Source organism: Physcomitrium patens, chromosome 16, assembly GCF_059467195.1.
Source record: "Physcomitrium patens ecotype Gransden chromosome 16, ASM5946719v1, whole genome shotgun sequence".
NCBI classification, from domain to species: Eukaryota; Viridiplantae; Streptophyta; class Bryopsida; order Funariales; family Funariaceae; genus Physcomitrium; species Physcomitrium patens.
Window position 1 is genome coordinate 15,349,728 of NC_143425.1, and position 14,726 is coordinate 15,364,453.

The 14,726-nt window shown below is 31.8% G+C and overlaps 1 protein-coding gene across 1 annotated transcript; it reads right to left on the reverse strand.

Moving 5' to 3' along the window:
* Positions 1 to 10,860: 10,860 nt before the first annotated feature.
* On the reverse strand, positions 10,861 to 14,178 carry LOC112293018 (uncharacterized). The gene is made up of 3 exons (XM_024542053.3): positions 13,818 to 14,178; positions 13,186 to 13,503; positions 10,861 to 12,951 (listed from the first exon to the last, which is right to left on the reverse strand). Exons 1-3 carry the CDS (start codon positions 13,971 to 13,973, stop codon positions 11,296 to 11,298), a joined length of 2,130 nt encoding a protein of 709 aa, XP_024397821.3. The 5' UTR covers positions 13,974 to 14,178; the 3' UTR covers positions 10,861 to 11,295.
* Positions 14,179 to 14,726: the final 548 nt, after the last annotated feature.

The window sequence follows — 14,726 nt, forward strand, 5'->3', positions numbered from 1 at the left end:
AAATAAGGTAACTTTCACTTTTTAATATTCTTCATTTATAAGTGATATTTGTATCCTAATAGACAACTTACATCCCTTGATCTTTATATTCATCAAAAGATATATTTAATATATCTTTTGGTATCTCATCTATTATTAAGATATTTTATAAAATATACTTTAAATTATTACTTAATCTTTGAATATTTTCTAATAGTATCAAGGATATGAATCTTGAATAAAGAAATCTTTAATACACTCTTGTGACACTAAAAAGGACTAAAAAGTCACTTAAAGATGATATAATATTGAACTAGAATAGCTATTGCCAAAAATAAAAAGACTAGAAAGTCTAGAAATAAGACCAACGACTAGAAAGGCTTTATTCTTGCCTCTATATATATTCTTAACTAAGAGCTACATTACAATGTCTTATTGGACCTCCAAAACATGTTGAATTTGTAAGATACATATATCTAAACTTGCAAGGCAAGTTTTCTATATGTGCATGACATAATTAACTTGTTCCGCAACCTGCAAATATGTGATTAACTTATTGATTAAATTTCTAACCTACTAATCAACTACAAATACATATAAAGTCAAAGCAATGTTTATGAAGCTTTTAGGAAGCTTTTCTAGAAGGTAATATGAAATTAATTAATTTTTATTTATTTTTATCTACTTCTATCTAATCATATAGGTATTTCTAAGAGTAGCTATGTATATCTATGACATTATCCTCCCTTCTATAGATGAATTTTATAAGGAGTGGTCATCATATATTGATGAAATCAAAGATGCAAAAAATTATATTTGCTACATACTTTGATCTTTGTTCTCTTTAAAGATGGTTGATAGGTCTTCTTAGCCATTGATAGTAACCATACCAAGGCAAGAAGACCATCTTGTTATTTGATCATTGTTGAGGTCTTCATAACTTCTTTTAAATAAAACATTTAAAATACCATTAAGAGTTGTTCTTTTTTGTAATAAAATCACCAAACATTGAGACTTTCTTCCAAGGTTGTCATACTAAATACATTATATCTTACAATCTATTTGAAGAAAAACATGTCATTTCTAAAGATATTCATCTCGATTATATTATCTTGAAGGTTGTAACAATTGCAATGTCTTATTCGGTAAGTCAGCAAATGAAAGCTCTTGAGTTGAATCTGTTGGTTGTTGATTCTCTATTTCTTTAGCATCACAAATACATAGAAGCTATTAAAAATGATAGAAGAAAGAGTGTTAACTTCCTTTGATCTTATTTCTTTTAAAGCAAAGATTTGTTATTATTTATCTTGCTTTTAATGGATGTTGTCAATAAAATACATTAATTCTTTTTGTTGTATTTATAAGATTCTTTGCTGACTCCCATGTGCATTCATTAATATCATATCTATACCAATAAAAAAGATATTTCAACCTATTTTGACGCCGCTTTGAATCTAAGACTTCTTCCACCTTGAACTCTTAATTATTATCCACTTTTGTAGGAAGAGGTGGAATTTGTCTTCTTTCTAAGATATTCACTATCTTATATGATTCAAGAAGAGACACATGAAATACATGGTAGATCTTTATAGACTCCAATAGATATAATCAATAAGCAACAAGATTGACTTATTGACTAATAAGAAAATGTTCAAGCCTACAATAATCCAAGTTATCATGAAGATAAATATTCTTGATATTGCGACAAAGTAATCATATCTTATCACCTATATTGAATTATAATTGTTCTTTGTAATAGGCATCTACATCGATCTTTTGTTATTCTTGAGCTCCCTTTAATGTTGACTTTATTGTTGTATGTAGCTCTGAGAAATAATTTGCCAAATCTTATGTCATAGGATTATCAACTTTTGAAAAGTCAAAAGTATCAAGTTATAGATGATAACCATAATTGAAAAAAAAAGATATTTTTTGAGTGGAAGAATATACCAAATTATTGTACACTAACTCTGCCAATGGTAAAAAAGTTGTTCAATCATTTTGATGATAGTTGATGGTACATCTCAAGTATTGCTCCAAAACTTAATTCATCCATTCTATTTGTCCATCAATTTGAGGATAAAAAGTCAAAGAGAACTTTATATTTATGATTAAAATCTTCAAAAGGATTTTCCAAAATTTTAATATAAATTGATTTCATCTATCTAATATAATAACTTTAGATAATCTTTGATAGTAATAGATGTTGTCAAAAAAAAGCTTAGTTGTTTCTTCACTTGTGATAGATTTTGTAGATAGTATAAATGTGCCATCTTGGTAAAATAATCTACTACTACAAATATAAAATTATACAAATCTGAGACTAAAAGATCCGTGATAAAATCCATAGAAACAAAAGACCATGGTTGTTCTGGAATAGGTAAAGATTGAAGAAGTCTATAAGGTGGATGGCGAGGAGTTTTAGATCTTAAACAAATATCACCTGATTGTACAAAGTCCTTGACTATCTTCTATATTTGAGGCCACCAAAAATCTTTCAATATTAGCTCCAAAGTCTTGTTGTATCCAAAATGTTTGGCTGCTAGAAAGACATAACGAATTTGAAGAATATGTAATTGTGCCCATCTTTTGGAATGTATAATCATCCCTCAAAATAGAGTAGGTTTTTTTTTGAAGTATCATTACACTTAGAAGAATTATTCTTGATATTATAGACAAAAAGATTAGAGGACATGTTTGATTGAATTTGCTTGACAAAGGTTAAATCAATAGTTAATGCTGATTTTATTGCTTGAAGGTAAAAATATTCCAGCTTCAAAAAAATTATTCTTTGTTAATCAAAAGATGCATATCTTTCCTTTAGTGCAAGATAAGAATGTCTAAAAATGGCATCCAACAAACCTTATTATTTTTCAAGATGACAAGTAATCTTGAATTCAAATCTCAATAAAGACATGCTTCAATGAGCTTGGCAACAATTCAAAATACATATTGACATAAAATAATTTAAATTCTTGTAATCTATATATGTTGTGAGTAGACTCAAGGTGCCTTCTAAATAATGATGCCATTCTTAAAATAAATCCATGATTGGAAGAAATTCTTTATTGTAGATTTCATAATTAATCTTAGCTACTGAAAATGTTTTAGAATAAAAAGCTATTGGATGGAGTTTGTCATTTGCTTCTATTTGTGATAATACTACATCTAAGAAAAAGTTTGATGCATTAATTTCTATTAAAAATGCCTTAAAAAATTCAACACGATATAAGATTGGTGCATGAGTAAACTTCTTTTTTAAAACATCAAATGATACTTTGGCTTCTTTATTCCACTCAAGTTCATCTTTATAAGTCAAATGTGTAAATAGAGCTACAATTTGAGAAAAATTCTTGATGAAGGTCCGATAATAATTGGCAAGCTTAAAAAACATTACACGTCTCTTACCGTTTTTGAAATCTTGCAATCCATGATAGTCTAGACTTTCTTTGGCTCCATCATTAGTTCTTTGCTATAAACAATATATCCTAGGAAGTCAACTTAAGTAGTGTGGAATACACAATTTTTTAACTTGGCATTTAATCTTGCATTTCTAAATTTTTGTAACACATGAAAAACATAAAATTTATACTTTTTTATATTCTTAAAATAAATTAAAATATTATCTAAATAAAAAATGATAAAATCATTAAGAAATTTATAAAAGACATCATTCATTAGATATTGAAAAGTAGTTGGTATATTTGTGAGTCCAAAAGGCATGATATTATATTCAAAATATTCATACCTGGTGTGAAACATAATTTTTTATTCATCTCTTTCTTTAATGCATACCAGATTATATGCTTTTTATAGATCTATTTTTATATAGATCTTTGCTTGATTTAATTGATCAAAAAGTCTTAAAATCAAAGATAGAAGATACCAATTATTAATGGTGATCTTGTTGAGTACTTAATAGTCCACATACATCTACAGAGATTTATCTTTTTTTTTTTTCACAAATAAGATAGGAGCCCTAACTAGAGATTTAGAAGGACATATGAAATTTTTAGCCAAATTCTTATCAATGTACTCCTTGAGTGCAACCAATTCGTTTTGTGATAGGCTATAAATTGGTCTAAATGGTGGTTGAGCTCCTTTGTGAAAATCAATGGAACAATCATAAGAATAATGCTTCGAAAGAATATCTATATTTTTATTTTTCAAAAATATTTTGAAAATTTTGATACTAGCTAGGAATATCAGTTGATGTCTTCTCACCATTAGAAATAGGCATGGCATATAAAACAAAAGATAAGCCTTTTTTGCAGCATGCATAAAAGCTCTTGTACTTACTAATAAGTATTTGGATGTAGTAGACTTATGTATTTTTACTTGACTAATATAAATTTAGATTAAACTATCAAAAAAATTAAGATTATAAAAAATCCAATCTATTTGATGATTATATTTTTCTAATCAAGATAATTTTAAAATAATTAAATTGGATGGAAATCTTATTACATTAAATATTACCATGCTATTATGATCTTGAATTGCTACATCTAAAGAAATAATCTCATATGTAATACCTTCAAAAGATAGCAAACGACCATCTATGACTTCTATATGTATAGGTTTAGTTTTTTTAACTAACAATATCTCTCATTTTTTGACAAAACCTTTGTCTATAAAAGAGGCTGAGGCTCTTGAATCTAACAAAGTTAAGACTTTGTGATTTTTTGGTTCCAAATAAACTTCTATTATAAAACAAGGTGAAGGATTTAAGGAGAGAATAAAGACTTTATTAGAAATTATATAAGATTTCAAGTGCATGGTTTCCATTGTAGCTAGAGGAACTTGTTTTCCAACATATTGTCTAATTTAGCAACCATGCTTCTCATTTTGTGGTTGTGTTGTTTTTTTGAATAATGTTGAGCAGTGTGTTTAGCTTCTCCTCAATGTAAGTATAAGCCTTCTTGACATCATTGAGTCTTTTTCTGCTTTGTGAGAGATTTAAAATGTACCATATCAATTTGCATTGATTGTGGCCTTGATGAATGTGTTTCTGAAAATTTAAGAGCTACCATCATTATTTAACTAACTTTTCTTTAACCAAGTCTCTAATCTTGATATCTTTCAAATAATTGATTATTATATGCAATGGCTTGAGTAATAATTTATTCCAAAGATTTGGCCTTTGGTATTGTCAGTAACAAATCTTTGACATTATCCTTCAACCCATATCAAAATTAATTGATAAAGACTTTGTTATTTTTGTCTATGTCACAAGCTAGATTTTGGAATTCAGTAGCATATATAGTGGTTGATTGGGATCCTTGCCGTAAAGACAAGAGCTTAATCTCCACTATTCTTTCTTGATCACTTTTTCTAAATGTGGCCATAAATACTTCTAAAAATGAATTCAAATCATAAAAGAGTCATGAATCTTTTTCTATTAAAGATGCAAACCAAGAAAGAGTACTTCTTGATAAAAGTGCTCCTATGAATTTGACTTAAGTAAATTCATTGGAATATTGGAAAAGATACAAACTTAAATAGAGCTTGATTTGTTGCAGGAATCCTTAAAATTTTGATCTTATTCTATCAAACTTCTCAAGCATACTAATCCTTATCTCCATTATATTTGTAGAAGCAAAACTCTTTGGATTTGGTTGTGAGGTCGATCTACTTGCTTCTTTCAACTGTACATCTTCTTATCAAAGACTCTAAACTTCTTTTATAGGCATAAGCATATTACTTCTATGATTCACAATAGAAATATGTGAGATTTCTACTCTTAGAATGTTGACAAGCTCATGAAGATCTGCATTAGTTGTAAATCTATTTTCACTTTTACTAAGAATAGCATCCATAATTTTTTTTTCCATAGATAATTCAAACAATTTCAAAAAGTTAAATTATAAGAGGGTAATCTGCAACCTCTAATATTAAATGAAAATTTTCACAAAATGGGATAATTCACAATCTTTAAGAAAAAGATCACTGTTAGAAAACAAGATTATTTATTTAAAGGTGGGTAATCTATAACCTTGAAAATATAATAATAGAAGTGAGAATCTACTCACTTCTAAAATAAGATAAAAAAGTAAGTTAGCACTCTTGTCAAACTGTTAAAGACATGAAACTTGAAGAAAAAAATCCTCAATACATTCTTGTGACACTGAAAAGAACTAAAAAGCCACTCAAAGATGATATATTATTGAACTAGAATGACTATTGCTAAAAACAAGAAAAGTAGAAAGTATAGAAACAAAACCAAGGACTAGAAAGGCGTTGACAAGAGTGAAGAAGACTTCACTCTTGCCTCCATATATACTCTTAACTAGGAGCTACATGGTGATATCATATAAGACATCTAAAACGTGTTGACTTTGCTAGATACGTATCTTAATTTACAAGGCAAGTTTTTTGTATGAGCGCCACATAATTAGCTTATTTTGCAAGCTACCAACATGTGGTTAACTTCTTGACTAAGTTATTAATCTATTAATTAACTATAAACACATATAAAATTAAATTAGTATCTATGAAGCTTCTAAAAAGCTTTTTTTAGAAGGTATTATGAAATTAACTAATTTATATCTACTTTTATCTACTTCTACCTAATCATATATGTATTTACTAGAATACCTATGTATATCCATGACAAATAGATACTTTATGTTATTGACCTTGTTCTTGTCTCTTTATCTTATGGCTTATCTATTTGTTGATCTTTGTACACTCCAAGAGCTAATTTTTTGAAGACTAGGAATTTATCTAAGATAATATTATGTAAAAAATAATATATTCTATTTTTACTTTGATGATACTAATGCTTGTGACACAAATATTTACTATACTAATATCTATGACATTCATATCTATAATACTAATGCCTATGATACTTATATCCAAGACACTAATGGCTATGACCTTGATGTTTAAGATAATACTATGATGCTAATGTCTATGACATTACTTGAACAACTTTCACTTCCAACACTTATTACTTATAGGTAGTGATTACTATCTTTATCAAAAACTTCTATCTTTTGACTTTTGTATTTATCAAAAGATATACCATATATATTTTTTAGTATCTTATCTTCTACTATAATATGCTTTAGCATATATTTTATGCTCTTAAGATCCTTTGGCATTTGACCACTATTAAAATAATCATTAGCATATATTTTATGCTAATATATAGTCTTTATATATTTCTTAATAGATCTTCTATCTTTTGACGATTAACAACTTATTTAAGATTATATATTCTATAAGATAGCTTATTTTATTTCTAATTTTACTTACTTATTTTAATAACCTTATATCTTATTAATAATTTATATTAAAAATAAGATTTATAATTTATTTAAATTTATTTTATTTCTATAAAAAGTCACCAAATTAAAAAAATCTAATCTTTAATTAATACTGGTATTAAAAAATAATATAATTTTTTTAATAATTATTTCAAATTTATTTAGAATATTTTAGGAATTTTTAAAGTAATTTTTAAGACTTTGATAAAAATAATTTTTACCACCTTAGGAAGCATTATAAAGAAACAAAATAAGATTTAAAAGTTTTAGAATGTTTCTAGAATAATTAGGTATTTTCAAACACCATAGTGAAGTAAAAAATATAAAAATAATATTTTTAATAATAGAAAATAGGAGGACTAGTAACTAGTATAGTCTTTGTATCAATAGAGGTACATAAGTCTCATATGGATTGTAACATCTTAGGTGTAGATAGGAGGATAAGACTAATCCTTCAAGACCTTTTTAAGACACCTATATATGCTACATGTGAGCCTTTGTGAGATTAAAATTCTTCATTATTTAAACAAGTTATCTGTAAGATTTTAATTATTTAATTTATTTATTTACATTCTATCTTTGAGATATCATGACTTACTCATAATAACTTAGATTTATATATTTTTTACATCATTAGAAAGATTTAAAAAATCAATTAAATATTTTTTTTAGTTTTTAGTTTTTATTTTTTTATAAAATTCTAATAAATATATTATAGTGAAAATTCTAATTCTTTTACTTTGATGTATATTTTTTTATTCTCTCTGTATTTTCTGTGATAAGAGAAATGACCTCATTTCTAAAGATTATTTTTAAGTTGGTCGAGGTATTTTTCTTGAATTTAAGGTTTTTATTTATTTATTTATTTATTATTATATGTCCTTTGTAATATTGCTTTCTATTATACATCATTTAAGACTAGTTCCAAATGCTTTAACTTCTTAGTCATTCAAGTATCTTAGTCCATTTTAGTATGTGATATCATTATATGCTTTTATTAGAAAGTTAAAAAAATCCTTATAACTATTTAAATTCTTTATGCTAGTAAAGAAACTTATATACTAATGATAAATCATTCAAGGATATTTGTATTAGTATGTTTTAGTATTCATAATTTTTAAAAATTAGATGTATTATAATAATTTTTTTTAAAAAATAATATTATTTCTAATTTATTTATTTATTTTATTTTTAGATTATAGTATTATTATAGAATTATCAATTCATATGTTATTTTTTTAATAATTATTAAATTTTTATAAAGAAATAGAAATTATAAATTAATTATAATATTTATATTTCTTACTATGGCCTTTTTTATGTAAGCCAAATATTACAATCTTATATTTTTTTTTACAAAACAACATCAAATATGCTACAATATATTCAAAAAAAATATTCTAAGTAATATTCTTATTATATGTATTTTGGACCAATTTTGTACGATGTTAGTTAAAAAAATAAAATAAAAATATTCAAAGTAAAACTTTGAAAAAGATTAAATTAAATTATTGATAACATTATAGCATAATTATAGATAATTATAGATATTAGTTAATAAGTTTTTATAAATTATAAACTTGATAGAATAATTCTATTGTTAAATAAGATAAAATACCTTTTTATTTAGTACAAAGATTTATGATTAAAGTGCCACATAAAATGGCTTTTGATTAAAATATTTGTACTAATATATTTATGTGTATAAATTAGTATATATTTAAAATTTTTCTCTCTATAATATTTTAATAGTTGTTTGAATATATATATATATATATATATATATATATATATATGTCTTAAGATTTGTAAGAATTAATATTTTTTTACTTAAATTACTTTAAATCTAGTTAAAAAATTAAGGACTAAAAATTGCTTACTAGAAGAATACAAAAAAATTAATTAATTTTTTTTGTGCAAGTTCTCTTTGAGAAATATTATACATGATCTTTTGTTCTCCAAATATATTCTTTTTTCTCAACTTTTGTTTTATTAACATTTTTTTTTTTTCTCGGCATATACTTTTGGACATATGCTGCACTGTAAACACCTAATGCTGCACTGTAAAGTAGTCAATCTCTTCCAATTATCAACAATGAATTCTTCAATCTAATAAAGTAAGATATATTAATCAAATATTTATTAATAGCATTTAAAATTTATCAAACATAAATATATTACAATGAATTACTTGCTTCAAATACTATTCCTTTTGCAACTCTAATTAACATAATAGTATCATTTTTCTATTAAAGAAAAGTAACATAAACTTAAAAACCTCAAAAAAATCAACTCTAAATTTTTTTTTTCTTTTAAAGTAAAAACAAAGAAATTCATATATTGTAGAATACATCATATAAGAACTTATCTTTAAAAAACTTAATATTTAAGGTTTACCTAAAAGGCCAAAAAACATCACTTTTATTGATATACATGTATGTAAATAAATTTTTGTATTTAAAAGAAATATATTTCCAACATACTTCAAATTCTTTGTGACTTAATTAATTAATGTTTACTTTCAACTTTTAAAATTTTTAAGTTTATAACTCTTTTGCATTAAATTTTAGAATATATATATATATATATATATATATATACATATTTTCATTGTTTAATTTAATTTATTTAAAATTTAAATCAACAAATCTATTTATATTCTTATTCTTTATACATATTTTAAAAGCCAATTATAGAAAGAACTGCAGCTATTCGTATAATAACTAATTATGTGGCACAAACTGTTTTGAACATGTAATTAAATTAATAATAAATAATTGAAAATTTATAAAATCGTTCTATTGTAAACTACAAGAGGCAATAAATAATAATAATAATAAATAAATAAATAAATTATACCGCATCTAATGTACTGTAAGTTAGTGCTCAAATAGTACCTTTTACATTGCAAACTTTATAATCTTAGAACGACTTGAAGCCATGTACCAACCCTAATCGTAACTTCCGCTTCGCAAACACCGGCGCTAACCACCATTCCGTGAACGAAATTCAAGTTTCTCACTTTCGGTATCCAGCCACGACGAAATTTGTTTTGAGTGTAGCAGAGATCGTTACTTGTTCGGGGACTGAATCATCAGCTTCATGGACACAACTGGTAAGATTACAGTGAATCGCTGTTTGAGATGTAATACTGTCGCGAATGGAATAGAAAAAAACCGGTCCATAGGTTTCAATCAGCAAGCTGAATTCCACCTCTTGCAGCGATATGTACACGACGTAGTCTCTGAAATAGTTGTTTAAATTTTACATCGTTTGCAATTACACCATCGTTTCATCACTAGATGCAACTAAGATTTCGTGTGCTCTCCCGCTTGGATTCCAGAATCAATCCTGAAGTCTTGATCTTATAGATTGTGGCACACGGAATGGACGCATAATTTTTGTGTATTTTAGTGTGAAATTGGAGAGACACTCGACGACGAGCAACATCGTAGATTAGAATATTTTATCAAGTAGAGTAATCGTAGTTTGGAGCTTGGAATCAATTTTGTGGAAATGTTCTCAAGTTGATATCATGCAACCTCCAGTCACCGACATGAGTTCACGGTGCGACATATTCAGCGATAGGTGTGTGCAACGCGAAGAATAGACAAAAAAGACAACGTTCATTGAAAGTTTACACTTGTAATACAAACATTGATCACTTCTATATTCATGTCTCATGGCTTCCGGCAGATCATCCTCTTTAAACTTGAGAAGGTGTCCTCCAAAAACTCCAGATACATGTGGTAGGAAGTGAACTTCCAAATCAAGATAGTTCTACGTAAACTGCAGAAACTACAGCATATCATACAACCTACAATACACAAACGAAATCGGAAATGACAAAAAGCATGCTAGTCACTAGCGATGTGCTCTACACCACTTGCGTTTTACGTCTCTGTTAACAATAATACATCTCGCTCATTTCTTGAAGGACCTCTTCGAAGATTTCTCCGACGAAGTCTTTTGACGAAGGATTTACAAACTTCGACTCGAATGTGCTGTCCATTCTCCGCGTCGAATTGTTGATTCCCGGCACTTACTGACGAACGTCCTCGGTAATGTCAGCCACCTCCGTTATTATCTTCTTGTCAGTCTCCTCGACCGTGGACTCGAATTCCTTTACTTCCTGCTCCAGCTGCTGTGCCTCCTCAATCTTGGCGATCGCTTCCTCCTGCCCGCGCTTGAGCCCGCGCTTGTGCTGCTCCACTGTCACACCGACCTTGCGCAGCTGCTCCTCCAGGTCTGAGACCCTGCTGTTCGCCTCATCGAGCTCTTCCTCCAACTCCTTAATCCTACTCTCCAACTCCTTGATCCTGCTCTCGTTACTTTCGGCCCTGTCATTCTGCTTCCTGGCCTCCTTTCTAGCCTCGTCTCGCTCCTTGCGCAGGTTCTTCAGCTTCTTGTTCAGCTCGGAAAGCCGTTCGCTCTGTTTCGTCAGATTGCTGTCTTTCTCCGACACTTTGCGCTCCTCCTCGGACAACTTGCGGCTCAGGTTATCGGCATCGCGGGCCTTGTCTTTCATCTTCTCCAAGTCCTCAATCAGCTTCCTCTCAGAGTCGCGAATTGCCTCGTTTTTGTTCTGCTCGTCCTCCAATGCCTTGGAAAGAGAATCAGCTTCGTCGGCTTTCCTCCTGGCATCTTCCAACTCTTTCCTCAGCCTCCTCTGGTCCTCGGTCTTGCCCTCAGACTTCTTGATCTCTTCCTCCAGTCTCTTAGACAGACTGTGAGCATCCGAAGCCTTGGACCTCGCATCTTCTAATTCCCTGGTAATTTTCTGGACGGTTTCTTGTCGCTCCTCGGAAATCTTAATCTCTCTCTCCAGCCTCTCGGATAGGGAATCAGCCTCGTTAGCTCTGCTTCTGACAGATTCCAGCTCTTCTCTCAGTCTCCTCTGGTCCTCGGTCTTGCCCTCAGACTTCTTGTACTCTTCCTCTAGTCTCTTCTCTAAGTCGTGCGCCTCGGCGGCCCTAGATTTGGTATCCTCCAATGCTCTGGCCATCTTCGCGACGGCCTCGGCCTTCGCCTTCACTCTCTCACGCTCATCATCAAGCTCTCCGCGGACGTGATACAGCTCATCACCCCTAGCACGGGCCTCATCACTCTTTTCCTTCACCAATCGGTCCTTGGCAGCATCCATATCCTTTGCATATTGGTCTTTCTCCTCGGCCTTGGAGTATGCATCATACATCCTGTCCCGGGTCCTGTCAATTTCCTTAGACAAGCTCTCTTTTTCATGCACCAGGCTCGCGACTCTCTTGCCAGCAGCGTCTTTCTTCTCTTGCATGTGCCTCTTGGCAGCATCCACCTCCCTCCTGTCATGGTCGAGATGGTCAGCTTCCTCCTCTGCTTGTTCCACAGCTCTCTCGAGTTCGGAGATGCGCTTCTCCAAGTCTTGAGCGTGGTGCGATTCGACATCAGCCGTCCTCCTGGCCTTGTCAAGCTCCTCCTTGAAAGAGGCGGCCTTATCTTGCTCGTGGGATAGATGCTCCTCAAGATCACTGGAGCGCTGGGATTCGCGGTCCAAGTCTTCCTTGTACTTGGCCAAGATCTTCTCAATTCTTTCCTTGGAAGCACCCACCTCAGAGAGCTCGGATTCCATGCTCTTGACCTTCCTGGACAGCTCGGCAGTGCGTGAGTCCAACCTCGCAGCTCTTTCGGCATTGGAAATGGAGTTTGATTTGTACTCATCCACCTGCACAATTTGCAAATGCCGTATACGATTAGCAGGCGTGGAAATGCGCAGCAATGACCTTAGACAAAATCCGACGAATTTTGAATTTCACAAAGAAGAGATGCAGTTTGCTGGGTCTCAGAAGCCACAAGTTTCAAATCTTAAAGCGAAGTGCAAAGTATCTAGCAGCAGGTAGACCGACCCTGAGTAAATCTAGAATGTGCAGAGAAAAAACAATTGATCGATTCGACGAACCTTTCCTTCGAGACTTCCGATTCTCGACTCTTTTCCTCCGATGATGGAATCCTTCTCACTCACTGTGTCCTTAGCTTCGGAGTATTTGGCGCGATATTTCCTCAGCTCGCTCTCAAGTCCAGCAGCCCTGTTGTTGGCTGCCTGAAGCTCCCCCTCGATCTGATAAATACGAGCATCGAGCTCCACAACCTTAGCCTTAGCATCCCGAGCCACTTGGTTGGCTTTGTCTGTCTCGTTGTTGGCCATCTGAAGAGCGTGCTCGCAATCCTTGAGCTTCTTCCTCAGCCCATCGACCTCAGACTCGAGATACTTGACTCTCTGCAAGGGCAGAACCATAGCTGTCAGGAGACGCATGCATGACGGTGGCATTCAAGCAAATTTCAACTCTAAAGTGACCAGCTTACTTCTTGAGCACCATTACATAATTTGTAAGTGTACCAGAGGTGATACTGAGTTGCTAGTCGCACAATGCGACACCACATTTTCCAGCCCGTTAAACAGTGTGGTTGGAATGAGCAGTCACCGAAAAAAAATCACAATGCCTACTCATTCTCCCAAACAATTCATATAAATATTTCAAATTTCTCTTCCTAAGAGATAATCCAATCGTCTAGGTTCACCAGGATGCTTACCTCTTCGGCCTTGTGGGTATCGGCAGGAACAACAATCTGGGCAGAGATGACGGATGCATTCTCGGGGCCGCCAGCTTTGTCCTGGGTTTCCTTGGCTCCAGCCTCCAATTGATGCCTGGCGAAGTCCACCACCTTCTCGTGATCCACAGAAGCCATGTTGATGAATTATCTTACGCAACACTGTCTCTCTACAAACGGAACAACGCCTCAGCAGCTCTATGTTTGTGCAAAACCGCGATGTACAATGAACACAACCAAGTGCGAGCTATTCACCAAAACACTATGCTTCAACCAGTAGTAATTGTATATCCAGAAGAGTGGCAGCTCTCCTAGAGTAAATCCTGCTTCTCAGTGGCGAAGTTAGTATTGCGTTATCTACAGAACTGACTTCAGAGACTGATATAAGCTGCGGCGACCACCTTTGAGCAACAACGTGTCGAGTAAGCACATGGACATGCACTCCGTAACCGACCAAGTAGCTGCCACTTGGGCATACATAAGCACAAAGCGAATTCCCTGAGGGGGCAGTTTGTGACTGGTCGTTCTTAGTAAAGCTTCTCTACCGCATAATGGATCCAGCGCTTCCACTCCGTTCTCGTCATCTTGCCATGCCTGCTGGGGCAATGAGGATGCCACTTGACAGATGTTTCCCATCCGATGTTTGATGATTGGCTTCACCTCAGTTTTCATCACTAATCCAGTTATTATTAGTGTGGTAGCCACGGCTATGAACTTCAATTCATTTAACACTAGCATGCCATTGGTCCCATCTCGTAATCAAACCCAAAATTCTATGCAGTTCTCCTTTAACACCAAATAATCAGACCACGTCACCGATACAGAATTCGACGTTCAATTCCTTCGAAACATTCTGGCACGACATTAGACATTCCAGTTTTCGTGTTGCCG

Bases quoted from the DNA above. Each gene is read 5' to 3' on its own strand.
- LOC112293018 (XM_024542053.3), bottom strand. From the start codon at position 13,973: ATGGCTTCTGTGGATCACGAGAAGGTGGTGGACTTCGCCAGGCATCAA. The intron at 13,504-13,817 runs GTAAGCATCCTG...CTGCCCTTGCAG, and splicing joins ATACCCACAAGGCCGAAGAG to AGAGTCAAGTATCTCGAGTC. The intron at 12,952-13,185 runs GTTCGTCGAATC...CAAATTGTGCAG, and splicing joins TCGGAAGTCTCGAAGGAAAG to GTGGATGAGTACAAATCAAA.